General features: G+C 44.2%; 1 protein-coding gene across 2 annotated transcripts in view; it reads left to right on the top strand.

Moving 5' to 3' along the window:
- Positions 1-11,377: 11,377 nt before the first annotated feature.
- The window catches only part of USO1 (USO1 vesicle transport factor), an 87,630-nt gene continuing 81,975 nt past the window's right edge, over positions 11,378-17,032 (top strand). The window contains exon 1 of one of the 2 annotated variants that reach the window (XM_011224883.3): positions 11,378-11,649. In XM_011224883.3, the coding sequence (XP_011223185.1) occupies positions 11,584-11,649 (66 nt within the window). In that variant the 5' untranslated portion in view covers positions 11,378-11,583. The remainder of the gene's footprint in view (positions 11,650-17,032) is intronic. The other variant, XM_002919160.4, reaches the window with a different exon arrangement.

Below are 17,032 nucleotides of genomic sequence, written 5' to 3'. Positions count from 1 at the left end.
GAGTAGGGAGAGGGACAGAGGGAAAGGGAGATAAAGAATCTCAAGCAGACACCTCCCTGAGCACAGAGCCCAACGCAGGGCTTGATCTCATGACCCTGAGATCATGACCTGAGCCAAAATCAAGAATCAGATGCTTGGGGTGCCTGGGTGGCTCAGTTGGTTGACTGCCTGCCTTTGGCTCACATCATGATCCCAAGGTCTTGGGATCGAGCCCCGCGTGGGGCTCCCTGCTCAGCAGGGAGTCCGCTTCTCCCTCTCCTCTGCCTGCCACACCCCTGCTTGTGCTCTCTCTCTCTCTCAAATAAATAAAATCTTAAAAAAAAAAAATAAGAATCAGATGCTTAACCACTGAGCCACCCAGGTGCCTCCCTATGCTTGTATTTTAGACTTAGCTATAATCATTCAGTATACATAATTGAATCCTGATTTATTATTTTTCTACCATCATTTTTTTGTCCTGTACTGATATTATCATTCCCTGATGTTCAGTATAAAATCTTCAGTTAAATGAAGTGAGACTTTGCTGCCAATTGGTATTAAATTTTCATAATCTTACATACTGATTCCGTGACAATGGAATTTTAAAATTCCAAGTCTTTTTTTTTTTTTTAAAGATTTTATTTATTTATTCGACAGAGAAAGAGACAGCCAGCGAGAGAGGGAACACAAGCAGAGGGAGTGGGAGAGGAAGAAGCAGGCTCTCAGCAGAGGAGCCTGATGTGGGGCTCGATCCCATAACACCGGGATCACGCCCTGAGCCGAAGGCAGACACTTAACCGCTGTGCCACCCAGGCGCCCCTAAAATTCCAAGTCTTATCACTGGCTGAAGAGGAAAGGTTTTTACAGTTCCCTCTCTGTTAAATATTTTAAAAACTGCAAAGAATCGATAAAACATACAGTTGTGTTTATTTATAAGACTGAGCAAATGCCATTAATCTCTAACCATTTTCCCCTCCCAGGTCTTTACAGATTATCATCCCCGGGGGAATGAAGAGCCATTGCCCCAAAGAACAAATGTCTTAGACTATAAGGAAGTGAACATGCCCAAATATGAAGAAACTTGAATCGAGTTCTTTTTTAATATACACATAATGCTGTCCTAGTAAATGGTCCTAGAATCTACAGTCGTGTAGATTAACACAGCACAGAGGTAGTTTTAGTTGTATAACTGAAGGAACGCCAAAAGATTCAAGAAAATATAGAATTTCCAAACCAGTAAAAGGTCACTAAGGTGTAGTGACTATTACCTGCTCTATTTATTACCTATGTGACAAGTGTTAAAAACAAACAAACAAACAAATAAATAAAAAATTGTTCCTACAAGTTGGGGAGGATTTTTTTTTTAAGTATCAGCCATGTTCCTGGCTTCTTGGTAAATGTTTTACAAGCAGTATTTATTTATTTATTTTTAAAGATTTTATTTATTTATTTGACAGAGACAGAGACAGCCAGTGAGAGAGGGAACACAAGCAGGGGGAGTGGGAGAGGAAGAAGCAGGCTCATAGCGGAGGAGCCTGATGTGGGGCTTGATCCCAGAACGCCGGGATGATGCCCTGAGCAGAAGGCAGATGCTTAACCGCTGTGCCACCCAGGCGCCCCTACAAGCAGTATTTAATCCTTACAATGATGCTCCTAGGTTGGCAAGTTGCTCATTCAGTGTTTATTCTTCCTTCTTTACTATAAGAATCATTATGTATTTATTTATTTATTTTGGCCCTTCCCCTTTGCCTGTCTTCCTTTCCAGAATAAGGATGCCATGCTGGCAATGACACAGCCAGCTTGTCACCACAAAGATAAAAGCTTCAAGCCAGGGATGGCTGAGCAGAAAGATTCCAGCTTAGACTGCAGATGACATTGTGAAAGCTACTCTGTACCAGCCCTCCTCTTCCTCCCTCCTCATTTGTCTAAGACACTCTTGGGTTTCCTGTTGTAGCAGCACATGGTCACCCCAACTGATACGGCAAAGTTAAGTCATTTGCCCAAGGCGACGCTGTCCAGAAATGGCAAGATGAGAATGAAAACCCAGGTCCGTCTTGGTTTGCAAACAAAACTTGACTTTTGGGCCTATGCCACGCTGAAGCCCAGGCTTCTCTCTCCGGGAAATAGGAATAAGGATTTCTAGCCTTCCACGATGATATACACACAGGAGTACCTAGAGCAGCGCCTGTCACAGAGGACAGACTCCCAGTGTTTGCTGAATCAGTAGTCCAAGAACCCAAGCACCACTGTTTTCAGTATTCTGCGATGCAGAGCTATTTTAAGGACTGGGAAACACACACACACACACACACACACACACACACACACAACTGTTTCTGTGGGTGTAATGCTCTAGTTGCAGAGATTAGTCAGCAGTTTCATTGAGTTTCTCAGATCTCTCGCCACTCTACTCTCTTCCTCTTCTCTGCCTCCTCTCTCCTTCATAGAAGCCCTTCTCATCTTATCAATCAGCTCCTGCAAGCCCAGCTCCCCACCCCATCTTACCCCCAAAAAAGAGGGAGGGGGCATATGGATTCGGAGAGAAAAGCTCTTTGAAAGAAGTGGCTCATTCTGCTGGGGAAGACAGGAGTTAGCCCACAGGAAGGACCATCCTTCCTGGATTGGCAGGGAAAAATCAAATATAGGGATCTGAGCAGCAGTCCGGAGGAGCAGACTCTAAAAGCTCCAGGCAGGGGAGCTAAAGCTGCAGGAAGGCACCGAATCCTCACCAGATGCGCAAGGACACAGCAGAGCTTGGAATCGCTCATTTCTATTACAAGGAAACGTGTTAAATGCGGAGTTTTATTGATTTAAAAGGTATGAATTGTGAACTTTTTAAAAACAAAGATCTTGAAATTTACTATACCATGAAATAAGTACCAAAATACCGGGAGAGTCATTTCGCTCTGACCCAGATACTAGAACCAGACCTAGATAGCAAAGCCCTCACAGGAAGGAGACTGGCTGCGGCAATGACCTATTGGGACCTTGGACTCTGAGCTATTTAGGAGTCACTATTCACATACCTGGGAGAGAGGGAGCAGTTTTAGGACTTGGGTCTGGGGCACCTGGGTCCGACAGGCTGTGGTCCTGCCCTGGAAAAGCCACGTGTGAATGGGAGGATTGGAGGTGGGGTGAGGGCAGTGGGGAGAGCGAGCTACAGCTCTTGCAGCTCTTCATAAACCTACAGCAAGTGTGGTGTTCATGAGATCCCAGCAAGGCAGCATCAGGGAATGATCAGGCCGAAGAGGAGGCTTCTCTGCCTTGCCTCTCCGTGCTCATGATTTTCTCATCTTCCATTTCTCTGGAATGGACACCTGAGCCACTGGCAGAGAATTATATCCTCATCCAACTCCCCTCTTCTTTTCCTGAACCATCTGCCTATGTCAGTTCTGGACCCTTCAACTAATATGGGCAAGTTACTGAGCCCACCCCCAATTATGTGTGGTGTATTCAAAAACCACAGGCCATTGGCAACTTCTAGTCAACTTCATTAAAGGGCTGGAACTGGGGAGAGAATGGACTCTGGAAGTGTGGGCTGGCTTTGAAAAGTTCTGGTCCAGGTCAGCTAACCATTCTGCTGACCTGGAAGCCCAATCTACCTTCAGAGACTGTATTCTTTTTTTTTTTTTTAAGATTTTATTTATTTATGTGACAGAGAGAGAGGTAGCCGGCAAGAGAGGGAACACAAGCAGGGGGAGTGGGAGAGGGAGAAGCAGGCCTCCCGCTGAGCAGGAAGCCCGATGCAGGGTGCCATCCCAAAATGCTGGGATCATGACCTGAGCCGAAGGCAGACGCTTAAGGACTGAGCCACCCAGGTGCCCCCAGAGACTGTATTCTGATCTCAGGAGACACCCTACAGAGTCCCCGGCACCCCATCCCCTCACATGTACTCACTTGGGCCATAGACTCAGGCAAATGAATTAGGTCAGCTGCAACTTGCTCTGGGATCATGGATTGCTGGTAGAGGTGGCAGTGACTCCATAATCAACCATCTTTTTTTTTTTTTTTTAAAGATTATTTATTTATTTGACAGAGATAGAGACAGCCAGCGAGAGAGGGAACACAAGCAGGGGGAGTGGGAGAGGAAGAAGCAGGCTCCCAGCAGAGGAGCCTGATGTGGGGCTCGATCCCACAACGCCGGGATCACGCCCTGAGCCGAAGGCAGACGCTTAACCGCTGTGCCACCCAGGCGCCCCCCATAATCAACCATCTTAAGCTTCCACGGAATCTTGGCAACAGCCAGTATTGTGAACTTCAAAGGATTTGGTCTAGCTATGGACTGCGCCAGTAAAAACCCCATCCTGGCTGTTCAAGAGCTGCCTGTTTGGCTAGCTGGGAAGAGAAAGGGGAAGATCGTGGGCATGGTGTGGAGGTGACCGCAAACTCGCCACCGCGGGCAAGAGTGCCAGGGCCTGGATCTGATAAATCCGTCCCTCAATAAATAGTTTTATAGAAAGTCCTTTCGAACTGAAAATGGGATTTCCCAATTTAGATGTTTCATAAGTAAGCAATTCTGTTTATTGTATTTTCTCAAAAATGAAAACACACCTGGACCACAGTTGTAGTTTTTTTTTAAGGGTAAAGATACAGCTTTGCTTGTAGACAGAAATACAGTGCAATGTGAAATTACTTTTATTACATAATGCAACATGATCTTTTGAACCTTTTGCAGAGCAACAGAACTGAGGCCAGCAATATGCTAGTAGCACTGCTGGAAAACTATTTTTAAAAAAAAATTGGCAAGCAGTCAAGTCCATTAGGGCATACAGTGAGCATCTATTGTTTTTTCTATCCTGATAAACTTTCCCCTGGCACAGTATTCCAGATTTCCTTTGAAGAAAGTCCCTGTTCCCCTGTTCTTATGCCTTATGCTTCCAGATGAACTGAGGACTCTCACTGCTGGCTTTGGAGGTGGGCATGTGAATCATGGCCAATCAGTGTCTCTCACACACTGGGCTACAGGAATTGGCCCAGCACATGGGCACATGACTCAGCCAGATGCACCGAGTCATGAGGAGAGAGGTTAGGACTCTTCCCTGATGAACTTGGATCTGGGAGATTATAGGACTGAAAGCCATCTTGCCCCTGTATGGTGCCAGAAAAATAAACCAATAAAAAGAGCAGAGCCCAGAAACAGAGAAAGCCCAGATCCTGGGGACATTGTCTTGATGCCCCAGATTAAACCATATCTAAAGTCACAGAATTTTCAGTAACATCAGCCAGTATCGTTTCAGTTAAGTACAATTATAGAGTAATATCTTCATACGTTCAGTTTTTAAGAAAATGATGGCACACATCAAAGATAATCAGGCTTTCCTTTAATGAGTACTTACTAGATTTCAGGTAGTAAAGTATTTTTTTTCAAAAAAATAAATAAATAAAATGAAGTACTTTTTTCTTAAAGATTTATGTATTTTATTTTATTTTTTTAAAAGATTTTATTTGTTTATTTATTTGACAGAGAGAGAGAGAGCACAAGCAGGGGAAAGAGCAGGCAGAGGGAGGGGGAGAAGCAGGCTCACCGAGGGGGGAGCCTGATGTGGGGCTCGATCCCAGGACCCTGGGATCATGACCTGAGCTGAAGGCAGACGCTTAATGACTGAACCACTCAGGCGCCCCAAGATTTATGTATTGTAGAGAGAAAGAGTGCATATGAATGAGCAAGTGCAGGGGGTGGGGGGGTGAGCAGAGGAAGAGGGAAACTAGAGCAGATCACAACTTGGGGCTCGATCTCATGACCCTGAGATCACTACCTGAGATGAAACCCAGAACTGGATGCTCCACTGCGCACACCCCCCAGAGGCCCCTCGGGCATTAAGTATTAAGCATGTTAAAGTTATTCTCTAATAAAATCCTAACAACCAAATTTATTTCCTTTCTAAACAGGCAGAGCAGGAATTTGAACCCTGGACTCTAGAACATGTGAGGCTACTTGACTATTGATCATGCCTTGGTCACATTTCACATCTCCTAAAAGAGGCAGCTGTCCAAAATTTTAACCTCTCAATCTTTTTGTTCAAATGAAATAGGCAATGTAAACAAATGAAATCTATAGAGTGGAACAGGATGGGGGTCCAGAATCTTCTTTCTTGCACCCTCCTCTCCTAATGAATTCTTAGGCCTTTAAAAAAATGTTTAGAGGGGGGCCCGAGTGGCTCAGTCAGTTAAGCATCTGCTTTCGACTCAGATCATGATTCCAGGGCCCTGGGATGAGAAACTGCCCCCAGTCAGGCTCCCTGCTCAGCAGGGAGTCTGCTTCTCCCTCTGCCCCTCCCTCTGTCCATGCTTTCTCTTTCTCTCTCTCGAATAAATAAATAAAATCTTTAAAAAAATCAAAACATATTTTGAAAAGCACTTCATGGGATACAATAAGGATGAAGGTGTATGTACCCTCTGCATACTGACATGGAACAATCTCCAAGACATATTAAATGGGAAAAAGGTGCAGGACAGCATATACAATGTCCTACACTTATTTATGTTATTTTTAAAAAAAGAGAGAGAATAACAGAGGGATTAAATATACATTTTTTAGTATCTAGAAGGATGAACAAGAACTGTTTGCATTGATTACCTGTGTGGCCAAGGAATACAGATGGGGAACTTTTTACTATATACCCTTTTGTACTTTTTATTTTAACCATGTGAATGCATTACCTGTCTTAGAAAAAGGAGGAGGAAGGGAAAGAGAGGGAGGGCGAGGAGGAGGAGGTAGAGGAGAAGAGGGAGGAGAAGAAAAACATTTATTAGTGTGAATCTCCAAGCAAGGTAAGCTGGCCATTGGGTGGTCGAGATGTTTCTCCCAGTGGGCTGAGATCTAGTCCTAAAAATATAAATTCTTTCTCCCACAGAATATTTACCTTTACATAGGACTAAACATGAATTATTAAGTTAGTCATTAAAGGCCAAGAAAATATTCATCAACTAAAATTAGTGCGTTAATAAAATTTTCTGAGGACCCCGATGCAGATTCTATTGAGGAAGTTGGCTGCCACGCAATGCTTAGCAACGCTGCAGAATTTCTGCTCCCATGCACACAGGCTGAAAGCAGGAATTTCCTCATCTGGGGAATTCATTCACCCATTAGAGTTACCAAGTGCTTACTATGTATCAGATACTGTGCTAAGCACTGAGGATAAAGCATTTCACAAAAGGACTAAAATCACTGCCTTATGGACTTACATTCTGCTGGAAATGAGGATATAAACAATAAACAAGATAAAGATGTAAAATATATACTACACTCCACTGGTCCTGCAATGAATATTTTTTCACATTTTAGGAAATCTGAAATTGGGATGCATCTAACAATTGGCAGGGCTTAATTTCTTTCTTTCTCTGAGGGACATTTAATGGTGTCTTAGATCTGATGAAATACAGGAAAAAAATACGTATGGGAAAATACTGCATCAGACTGACAAGTGCTACAGAGAAAAATAAGCAGAGCAGAGGGAGAAGGAGCATGGGGAAACTGCAACCTACAACAGTCAGGAGAGGCCTAGGTCACATTTGAGCAGACTTAGTTAAACAGGTGAAGGAGCAAGCCATTCATCTATATGGGTGGAATAGCAGCATCCCCAGTACAGGAAAAGAACAAGGGGAGAGGGGAGAGTAAGTTTCAGAAACCCAAGATGCTTATGTGGATAGAGAGGAGGGAAATGTAGCAGGAGATGAGGTCAGGGGGATAACACAGGGGCCAGATTACGTGGGGACTTGCAGGCCATATTTCTGCATGATTGTTGCCCTGAGTGTACAAGAGGCTGGGTAGCATAGTACCTAAGAGCACAGGTCTTGGAGCCAGATCTCGGATTTATGTCCTACCTCTGCCACTTCCTAGCTGTATGACATCAGGCAAATTACTCTCTGCCTGTGTCGCCATCTGTAAAATGGGGCTACTATCACTACCCATCTCATAAGGTTGTTGTGAGGATTAAGAAAAGTATTCTATGTAAAACACTTTGAAGAGACAGAGCCTGGTAAAAAAAAAGGCGCACCACCTATGTGTTTAATATTGTTATTATCGATTGGTTATGAATTTCAATAGCTGCCTCATTGTTAGGAATTTATTTTTCTGTATGTTGTTTGGTTAATGGATAGTAATGCATAATTGTATCAACAATGCTTTTGGGGGCACCTGGCTGGCTCAGTCGGTAGAGTGTGCGACTCTTGATCTCCAGGTCACGAGTTCAAGCCCCGCGTTGTGCACAGAGTTGACTTAAAAGAAAACAAAACAACGTTTTTGGACACTGATTTTGCAGTAATTAGTCTCTAAAGACCTGTGTATGGTGTATTTCAAATACAAATTATCATCTCATCTTTCTAAGCAGTTATAGACAATACTCCACCACACCACCATCACACCAACTAAAAAACAATCTTGCGCAATTATATTTCATTGCTTAGTTGAGTATGCCACGAGAAAGTAAGAAAGGATGGGGGGAATGGGCCACTGAAGCGGCACTGTAGGGGGACTGTAAGGAGCAATTTAAAAAATGAATTTCAAACCAGTTAATTTTGTTAGTTGCTTTGTTCTCAGGTTTCGTTTAAAGAAAAACCACTTTTATTCACCCAAGTTAAAATGTTTATGTATATTTTAATGATCTGTGGCATTCTTATCCGGAACGTTTAAAGTTATGCAAGTCTGAAGTATAATGGCGTAAGTCAGGTAGTCACATTTTTTTCATGTTTTCTCTTTATTTAAGAGATGGTCCTTGAACATCTATCATATTAAAGGAATTATACTAAATGATTAGAGGCTACAAACAGGAACAAGACATGGTCCCTGACTTTTCTCTATAAAATTAGTGGAAGTACATTCACATGGAACTCCCTCCTGTTAAATAAGAAGTCCATTTCATGGCTATTCTGTAGTCATGATGCCTCTGCTCCCCTTTCAGACCCCAAATGAGGGACAAATTAGCCACTGTACCCTCTCTACTTCCTCCAGAGACTGGAAGTGGTGAGCAGCTCCATCCCTTGCCAGACACAAAGACAGAGGCAAGACTATGGGGGGGGGGTGCCGAATGGGGGCTCTACCGTCACCTCCTCTGGACCCAACTGTCCATTCCTCCTGCCCACAGTCCTTCCTGCCCAGGGGATGCTGTTAGGGAAGAAAACAGGTCAACTGGAGGGAAAACTCACAGTATGCTGTTACTGACCTACAATACTCACTAGTTTAAAACAAAGCAGGGCATTTTGACAAGGTCGGTGCCTTAAAAGAATTTAGCTAAAATGTCAAGGCACTGTTTCTTTATTATGAAAGAATATTTGTAGTAGATATCCATGAGCCCCACTCCAGATGATGCGGTAGCAGTGAGGCACAGGAAGAAGGTGAGGAGAGGCTCAGGAAAAGGTGGGGCTTAGGGACTAAGTGAGGTTCTTGGCACACATTACTTGGTAATAGCAATCTGAGCATTTATTGATCACTTTTTTAGGCTGCAACAAAATGCCCTCATGGAAAATGTCTGAAGCAAATGTCAAATGTCCAGTTTTCAAGCAGAAGACAATGCTTAGTGCACAGTATTTTGGGCTGTATGATCCCAACCATTCTCCAAGTCACCCAATCTTAAAACCTTGGCAATAGAAAAGGAAATTTCACCATAGCCTCTGTGATATGTGTTATCTACAATTCCACCTCACAGACGAAAAAAGGACCCTCCTCCTCAGCATGATATTCCTATATCCATAATGTCTTCCTCATTTATCCATCAATACCTTTTATGACCGTGCCAATATAGAGAGATACAAAAATGAATGACATAGCCCTGCCCCTAACAGTTTGGCTTCATAAGCATTTATTGAGTGCTCTCCACAGATTAACAACTGCAAAGTGCTAGCACAGACACATGTATCTGAATTTCAGGGAAAGCTTTCAGATGATGCCAGAGTTAAGTCTTAAGGAACCAGTAGGAGTTTCCTTGATGAAAAGGTGGTAGGGGAAGGGCATATCCAGGCATAATTCCACAGTACATGGGGGAGGCAGGAGCTGGAAAGACAGGAGCCAGAACATAACAGGCCTGGATACCAAGCTACAGAGACTGGATTTTATTATGGAGCAAATGGACAACCACCTTTGGATTTTAAGAAAAGTATCAACATGGACAGATGTTTTGTTGTTGTTAGGCTCATCCAAGGGTGATTGGACTGGAGACTGAACTGGACAGAAGCCAGGGCTTGAATGCAGACAAACTAGTTAGGAAGCTACTGCTATAATCTTGGTGAAAAATGATGAGAACATAAACTATGTCAGAAGCAGAGAGGATGAAGAGCACAGGACCTGTTTGAGAAATATTCTATAAATAGAAATGAAAGGACTTGAACACTGGACACGTGGGGGTGAAATCTAGAACATAAGATTCCTCCCAGTGTCCTCCTTCTAGCTTAGGCGATTATTTGGCTAGTGGTACTGTTGAGGGTGGCAAGGCACAAAGAAGCATATTGATTTCTTTTTTTTTTTTCCCGTTAATGGAGGCTGGGAAAGATGATGAGTTCAGTTTTAAATGCTGAATTTGAGATCTGGAGGGGATCCAAGTGGAGAGGTGCGTGAATCAGTAAGCTAACTCGACCCTGCGCCTTTTAGGCTCAAGAAATTTACAAGACTACTCCAGAAACATGTGTACCTACCTGGGCAATCGCATTTCAAAAGGGGCAGGGCATTCCATTTTGAAAAAAATGACATTTTTCATATTTAAAAAAAACACTGAAAATGCAGGGGTTGAGAGTTAACAAAATATGCTACTAAATGCCAAACTGACACTATAGATCAATGTATTTTCTCTAATAAGCTAAATGCAGGGTTCGATCGTTTTCCACCTCACACCACTTGAAAACAGCGGCGTACCTGGTGTTAGGATCTAGGAATTCCTTTTATAACAGGTTTGAAGAGCAAGAACTGAGAAATGCGCCCTCCGGTGGCAATGGACTGAGGGGCTCTAGCACCCTTTTTACCACCAAACAAAGCCCTGTAAAGAAATGCAATTTACAAGGATCAGAAGGCCAGAAGGCTCGTACTGCTAAACCGCAAAACCAAACGAACCCTCCCAGGGGCCGGGGCCCCTTACCTGTCACGTCGGCCGAAGTAAAATTTCACTTTCGACTCAACAAAATACGACCCCAGATTCGATAGCTTGCAGTAAGTCCCCTTCGGCGACAATTAAACACCCCGCAAGCCAAAACACGTACACTACCAGGGTTCTCTCCAGCCGGCGGGGCCGGGCTTCGACCACGTGGGTGGCTGTGGCCAGCAGTAGCTACCCGCTAAGGGCTGGTGTAGGAGGCGTGTCCCTTCCGAGGGAGGCGGGACCTGCGCAGTGGGCGGGGCTTGGGCGGATATGCGCTACCGGCCTCCTCTCGCCTACTTTTCCCCTTTGCCTTCGCCCTTCGAGCCGCCACGTAATGCCACGTCCCCGCGCATGCGCATCTTGACTAGTGGTGGCGGCTGTTTCCGGGCTTAGGGGGCTGGAGCGGCCGCGGAGTAGAAGGCTTCGGTGGCAGCGGCTGGGGAGTGCACAGTGCGGGCTTGGGGGCCAGGCCCTGCCGAGGGCAGGGAAAGTTACCTCTTCTTTCCCAAGGGGCCGATAGAGCCGGTGGCTGAGCGACAAGATGAATTTCCTTCGCGGGGTAATGGGGGGTCAGAGTGCCGGACCCCAGCACACAGAAGCCGAGACGGTGAGAGGAGCGCGTTGGGTCCGGGACTTGGGAAGGGTTCGGGAAGGAACGGGACGGAAGATTCGGGGGCATGGAGGTGACTTCCCGCGCCCCGCCGTAGGCTGGGGGTTCGCTTGCCGTCTCTCCTTTTGCCTCCCTTTTCTCTGCTGCAACCCCCGAGTTATTCCCTTACGCCCCCAACGCAGCCCCCACCGCGGCGTTTCGGCCAGGCTGACAGCAGCCGCGCCCCAAAGCTCCACAGGCCCGGCGTGGAGGGTGGTCCTCGGGTGGTGCCGCCCGGCAAGGGCTCAATTCTGGGCACAGGTGGCTCGACCTGTCTCCTGTGCCCCTCGGGGCCTCGGGCCCTTGCCTCCTTTCGCCTGTCTGCCCTGGCCAAGAGGAACCTGAAGTCCTGCTTCCTCCGTCGCAGCCTGGAATGGGGCACAGGGGAAGACTGCAAGGTTTAAAACCCAGCTGTTGACTCGAGCATGTGGCTAAGAATAAAACGATAGTTTGGGGACATAAGGCCACCTGTCCCTTCAGCTGGAGGAAGGTCGTTCTGCCAGGTGTTACTAGTTCAGACCTCGTTTTTCGAGCTCCTCCAACTCTGTGGCATTTGGGGAATACTCGCTTGAACGTATAGGGGTATTTCGCGCTCAAACCGCTTTGGGACATATCCCCGGCTTTCCCTGACCCCATTCAGAAGTCTGAACCCTTGGTAACACTATTTGCAGCGTCACTTTAAAAACTTGTTAACCACTGAATACAGTATTTGATAGTTGGTTCAATGTTAGGTTTAGGATAAACTTACTTTGAAGTTTGGTTAGTTTCTATTAGAAATGAGTGTGTTTGTGTGACATTTTAAAAACAAACTATTCGAGAATAATTTTAGATCTACAGAAAAGTGACAAAGTATAACATTTTAAAGGTAAACTTCGAGTAGTATTCATAGACATAATTGGGATGTCTATGAGCATAGGTCCTAGGTCTTATGTTCTGTGTTACCGGGATCTTGAAGGATAATAATAGATTTCATTTGTCAAGCTCTTACCTTGAGGTAAGTACTATGCTGAGCTCTTTATAGCCTATATTTTCCATTAATCTAACCACCCTGCAAGATGGATGATAGTATCTTCACTTTACAAATGAAGGAATGAGGTTTAGATAGGTGAAATAACTTGACCAAGGTCACACTGCTAGTCCTACTAGAGCCAGGATTCAACCATGGTTTGCCTTACTTCTTAGCCTAGGTTTTCTTGCTGATCCCCGTATTTTAATACTTATCTGGGAATTTTGAAAGTTTATGTAATATTAAAATTAACCTCTCAGATCTGGATTAGACCTGTTTATTTTTTTAAGATTTTATTTATTTATTCGACAGAGAGAGAGAGAGCACAAGCAGGGGGAGTGGCAGATGGAGGGAGAGGAAGAAGCAGGCTCCCTGCAGAGCAGGGGGAGCCCGATGTGGGACTCATCCCAGGATCTCGGAATCATGACCTGAACCGAAGGCAGTCGCTTAACCAGCTGAGCCACCCAGGCTCCCATGGATTAGAACTGTTTAAAGCAGAAGTTGAAAGCTGGTGAATCTGTTTTCCTTCATTTGAAAACCAGCAGAAGTTGAAAGCTGGTGAATCTGTTTTCCTTCATTTGAAAACCAGATTTCATGTGCATGCGCACGCACGCAAACACACCCCCCCTGATATTTGGCTTCTTTTGTCTGCGCCTACATGGCTACCAGGCACGCACACTGCCCTATTGTAAGACCATGCTTTCTCCAGATTACCAAAGTCACAGCCTACTTCTTCGGCGTTTGTTCATTTATTTTATTTCTGGTATTTTTTGTTTGAGGCACCAAGTATGGTTTATTAGAGCTTGCTTTGGATTTAGACCTTGATTTGAATCTTTGTCTTCCACCCCTAATTTGATTGGATCAGGCAAGAGATGGATAATACCCTGTGAGTAAAGTTAGGAAACCACCTGCTTTTATGGTTATAAATGAGGATTAAGTGAAATAAGAAATAGAGCCTGGTGGGGCACCTGGGTGGCTCAATCAGTTAAGCGTCTGCCTTTGGCTCAGCTCATGATCCCAGGGTCCTGGGATCCCTGCTGCGGGCTCCCTGCTAAATGGGGAGTCTGCTTCCCCCCCCCCACCCCTCCCTCATACTCATGCTCTCTCGATCTCTGACTCTCTCTCAAATAAATAAAATCTTAAGAAAGAAAGAAAGCAGGTGAGCTCCTGGCACTTAGTATGTGCTCAATAAAGGGTTACATGCCTTTAGAGGAAGACTATTTTTTTTTAGATAGTTGGCCTTGTCACAATGACTTCTGTAGAAAAGATGGTGAACAATCGAGTATAGGATTTTAAAGCTGGAAGGTCCTTTGCAGATCACGTTCAACCCCCTCATTTTACAAGTTAGGAAACTGAGGCACAGATCACTAAACAACTTGCACAGTTATTACAGAACTGAGACTAGAAAAGTGGTCTTGCCATAGTGAATAGAACATAATATTTACATTGTGATTTCAAAATGAAGTTTGGGAGCGCCTGGGTGGCTCAGTCGTTAAGCGTCTGCCTTCAGCTCAGGGCGTGATCCCAGAGTCCTGGGATCGAGCCCCACATCAGGCTCCTCCGCTGAGAGCCTGCTTCTTCCTTGCCCACTCCCTCTGCTTGGGTTCCCTCTCTTGCTGGCTGTCTCTCTCTCTGTCAAATAAATAAATAAAATCTTTAAAAAAAACCAAAAAACAAAATGAAGTTTGAGTATCACGTGTATGTTGTTTATGTAAACTGAAAGGAAAGTCAAGGTCTTTGTTCTTGCCTAACTGAGCATGCATACTCAAAATTGGAAAAGTAATTTGTCTTATGAAGAGAATTAATAGTTTACTCCAAGTTACAGTATGAATTAAGTTTGTTTCATCATCTCACTCCATTAGGAAATATAACCGGTAAAAGGGGTCATGGGTCACTAATTTGAAAGTATTTGTATGGGCACCTGGGTGCCTTAGTCGGTTAAGCAGCTGCCTTTGGCTCAGGTCATGATCTGGGGTCCTGGGATGAGTCCTGCATTGGGCTCCCTGCTCAGTGGGGAGTCAGCTTCTCCCCCTTCCCCCTGCACAGGCTTGCTGGAGTGCACTCTCTCTCTATCTCTCATGCGTGCATGCTCGTGCAAAAATAAATAAATTTTAAAAATTTTTAAAGTATTTGTAGAGCATCAGAATGAGTGGTACAGTTTTAGATGTTTTAACTGGTGATTTGATCTGGTCTGGATATTCAAGTTGCCAGAATTGGAAACCTCCAACTTACACATTATTGTTTAATATTTTGTAATTTTTTCCATTTCTGTTAAATTAAATTATTCTCATTGTGGTTTTCCATCTTTTGTGCTTTTCTCCAGCAGAAAGCCTCTTTGTCTAAGGTCTACCTGTCCTTCATTTTACTTTATTTTTTTATATCTTATTATTTTTTTGTTGTTGAAGATTTTTAAAAATTTTAATTAATCTATACACCCAACGTGGGGCTCAAACTTACAACCCTGAGATGAAGAGTTGTGTGCTCTAGCGACCAAGCCAGTCAGACACCCCTAAAGTCTAGCTGTCCTTTAAATTTTTTTTTTTTTTTAAGAGAGAGCGCAGGGTGCCTGGGTGGCTCAGTCAGTTAAGTGTCTGCCTTCCGCTCAGGTCGTGATCTCAGGGTCCTGGGATCAAGCCCTGCGTTGGGCTCTCTGCTCAGCAGGGATCTTGCTTCTCCTCCTTCCCACTGCTCGTGCTTTCTGTCTCTCTCTCTGAAATAAATAAATAAATCTTAAAAAAAAAAAAATAGAATGCAAGCCTGTGCTGGGTGGTGGGGGTGGCAGGTGGGGAGGGGCAGAGGGAGAGAGAGAGAGAATCCTAAGCAGGCTCCACGACCAGGGCAGACCAGCACAGAGCCTGGCGTTGGTTCCATCTCAGGGCCCTGAGATCATGACCTGAGCCAAAATCATGAGTCAGATGCTTAACCAACTGAGCCACCCAGGTGCCCCTAACTGTCCTTTAAATCCACCCTATTTTTCCTCCCACCAAACTGCAGATAATCTCTTTCCCCTCTGAGCAATCTTCACATTTTAACTAGATTGTGCATTTCTTAAGCTTTCTATTTGTATATGTTTCATCTCTTCTAGACTCTTAAATGTCTTTAGGGAAGAGTTCAAAAGTATTTTAATTTTTGTTTTTCCATAGTGGTAGATATTCAGCAAAGTATTTGTGGAATGAATTATAGGGGTGTCTGGGTGGCTTAGTCAGTTAATTGTCAGACTCTTTTAGCCCAAGTGGTGATCTCAGCGTCATGAGATTGAGCCCCATGTTGGGCTCCACACTCAGTGAGGAGTCTTGCTTGAGATTCTTTCCCTCTCCTTCTGTCCTTCCCCTTGCTTGTGCTTGCTCACTCGCTGTCTGTCTCTAAAATAAATTAATAAGTCTTTGGTAAATGAATGAACGAATGAGCTATAGTGTTATATGAAAGAATTCCCAGATTATAATCATAGCAGCTTACAAATTACGAGGTGCTAAAACAATACTTTTTAAAGACTGTAGGAATCAAAGTTCTAGAATGATTGATGTCCATTTTGTCAAACTTTTTACTTAAGGGATTTTTCCAAATTTACTGTGTTTTTACTGCTTTCCTGTTTTCCTTTTTTTTTTTTTTTTTTGGGGGGCAGCAAAAAAGTTTATTGAGTGATATTGAGTGATAATACAAAGCTCCCCAAGAGGGAGGGGACTTGAGAGGGTTGCTCTGTTGTCCTGTTTTCTCTTAGTGAACTTAAGTATCTTCTGAATGTGTTAGAGTTAAATTACTGATTTTTTTTTAAATTTCATTTTTAAGTAATCTCTACACCTAACGTGGGGCTTGAGCTTACAACCCCGAGATCAAGAGTTGCATGCTTTACCGACTGAGCCAGCTAGGTGCCCTTATTTTATAGTTCCTAAATTTTCATAGTGTCGGTTAAGAATAACTTTGGATTAGTATTAAGATGTTCTCTAAAGACAAAGTAGTAAATACTTGTATTTGTATCGTATGATAATGAATAATTCTATAAAATTTTAAATATTTTGGGGCGCCTGGGTGGCACAGCGGTTAAGCGTCTGCCTTCGGCTCAGGGCATGATCCTGGCGTTATGGGATCGAGCCCCACATCAGGCTCCTCTGCTATGAGCCTGCTTCTTCCTCTCCCACTCGCCTGCTGTGTTCCCTCTCTCGCTGGCTATCTCTCTGTCAAATAAGTAAATAAAATCTTTAAAAAAATTTTTTTTAAATATTTTAAGTCTAGGGGCGCCTGAGTGGCACAGCGGTTGAGCGTCTGCCTTCGGCTCAGGGCGTGATCCCGGCGTTGTGGGATCGAGCCCCACATCAGGCTCCTCTGCTGTGAGCCTGC

The sequence above is a fragment of the Ailuropoda melanoleuca genome, chromosome 11 (assembly GCF_002007445.2).
Source record: "Ailuropoda melanoleuca isolate Jingjing chromosome 11, ASM200744v2, whole genome shotgun sequence".
In the NCBI taxonomy this organism is placed as follows: domain Eukaryota; kingdom Metazoa; phylum Chordata; class Mammalia; order Carnivora; family Ursidae; genus Ailuropoda; species Ailuropoda melanoleuca.
This window is presented reverse-complemented; position numbering and strand designations above follow the sequence as displayed.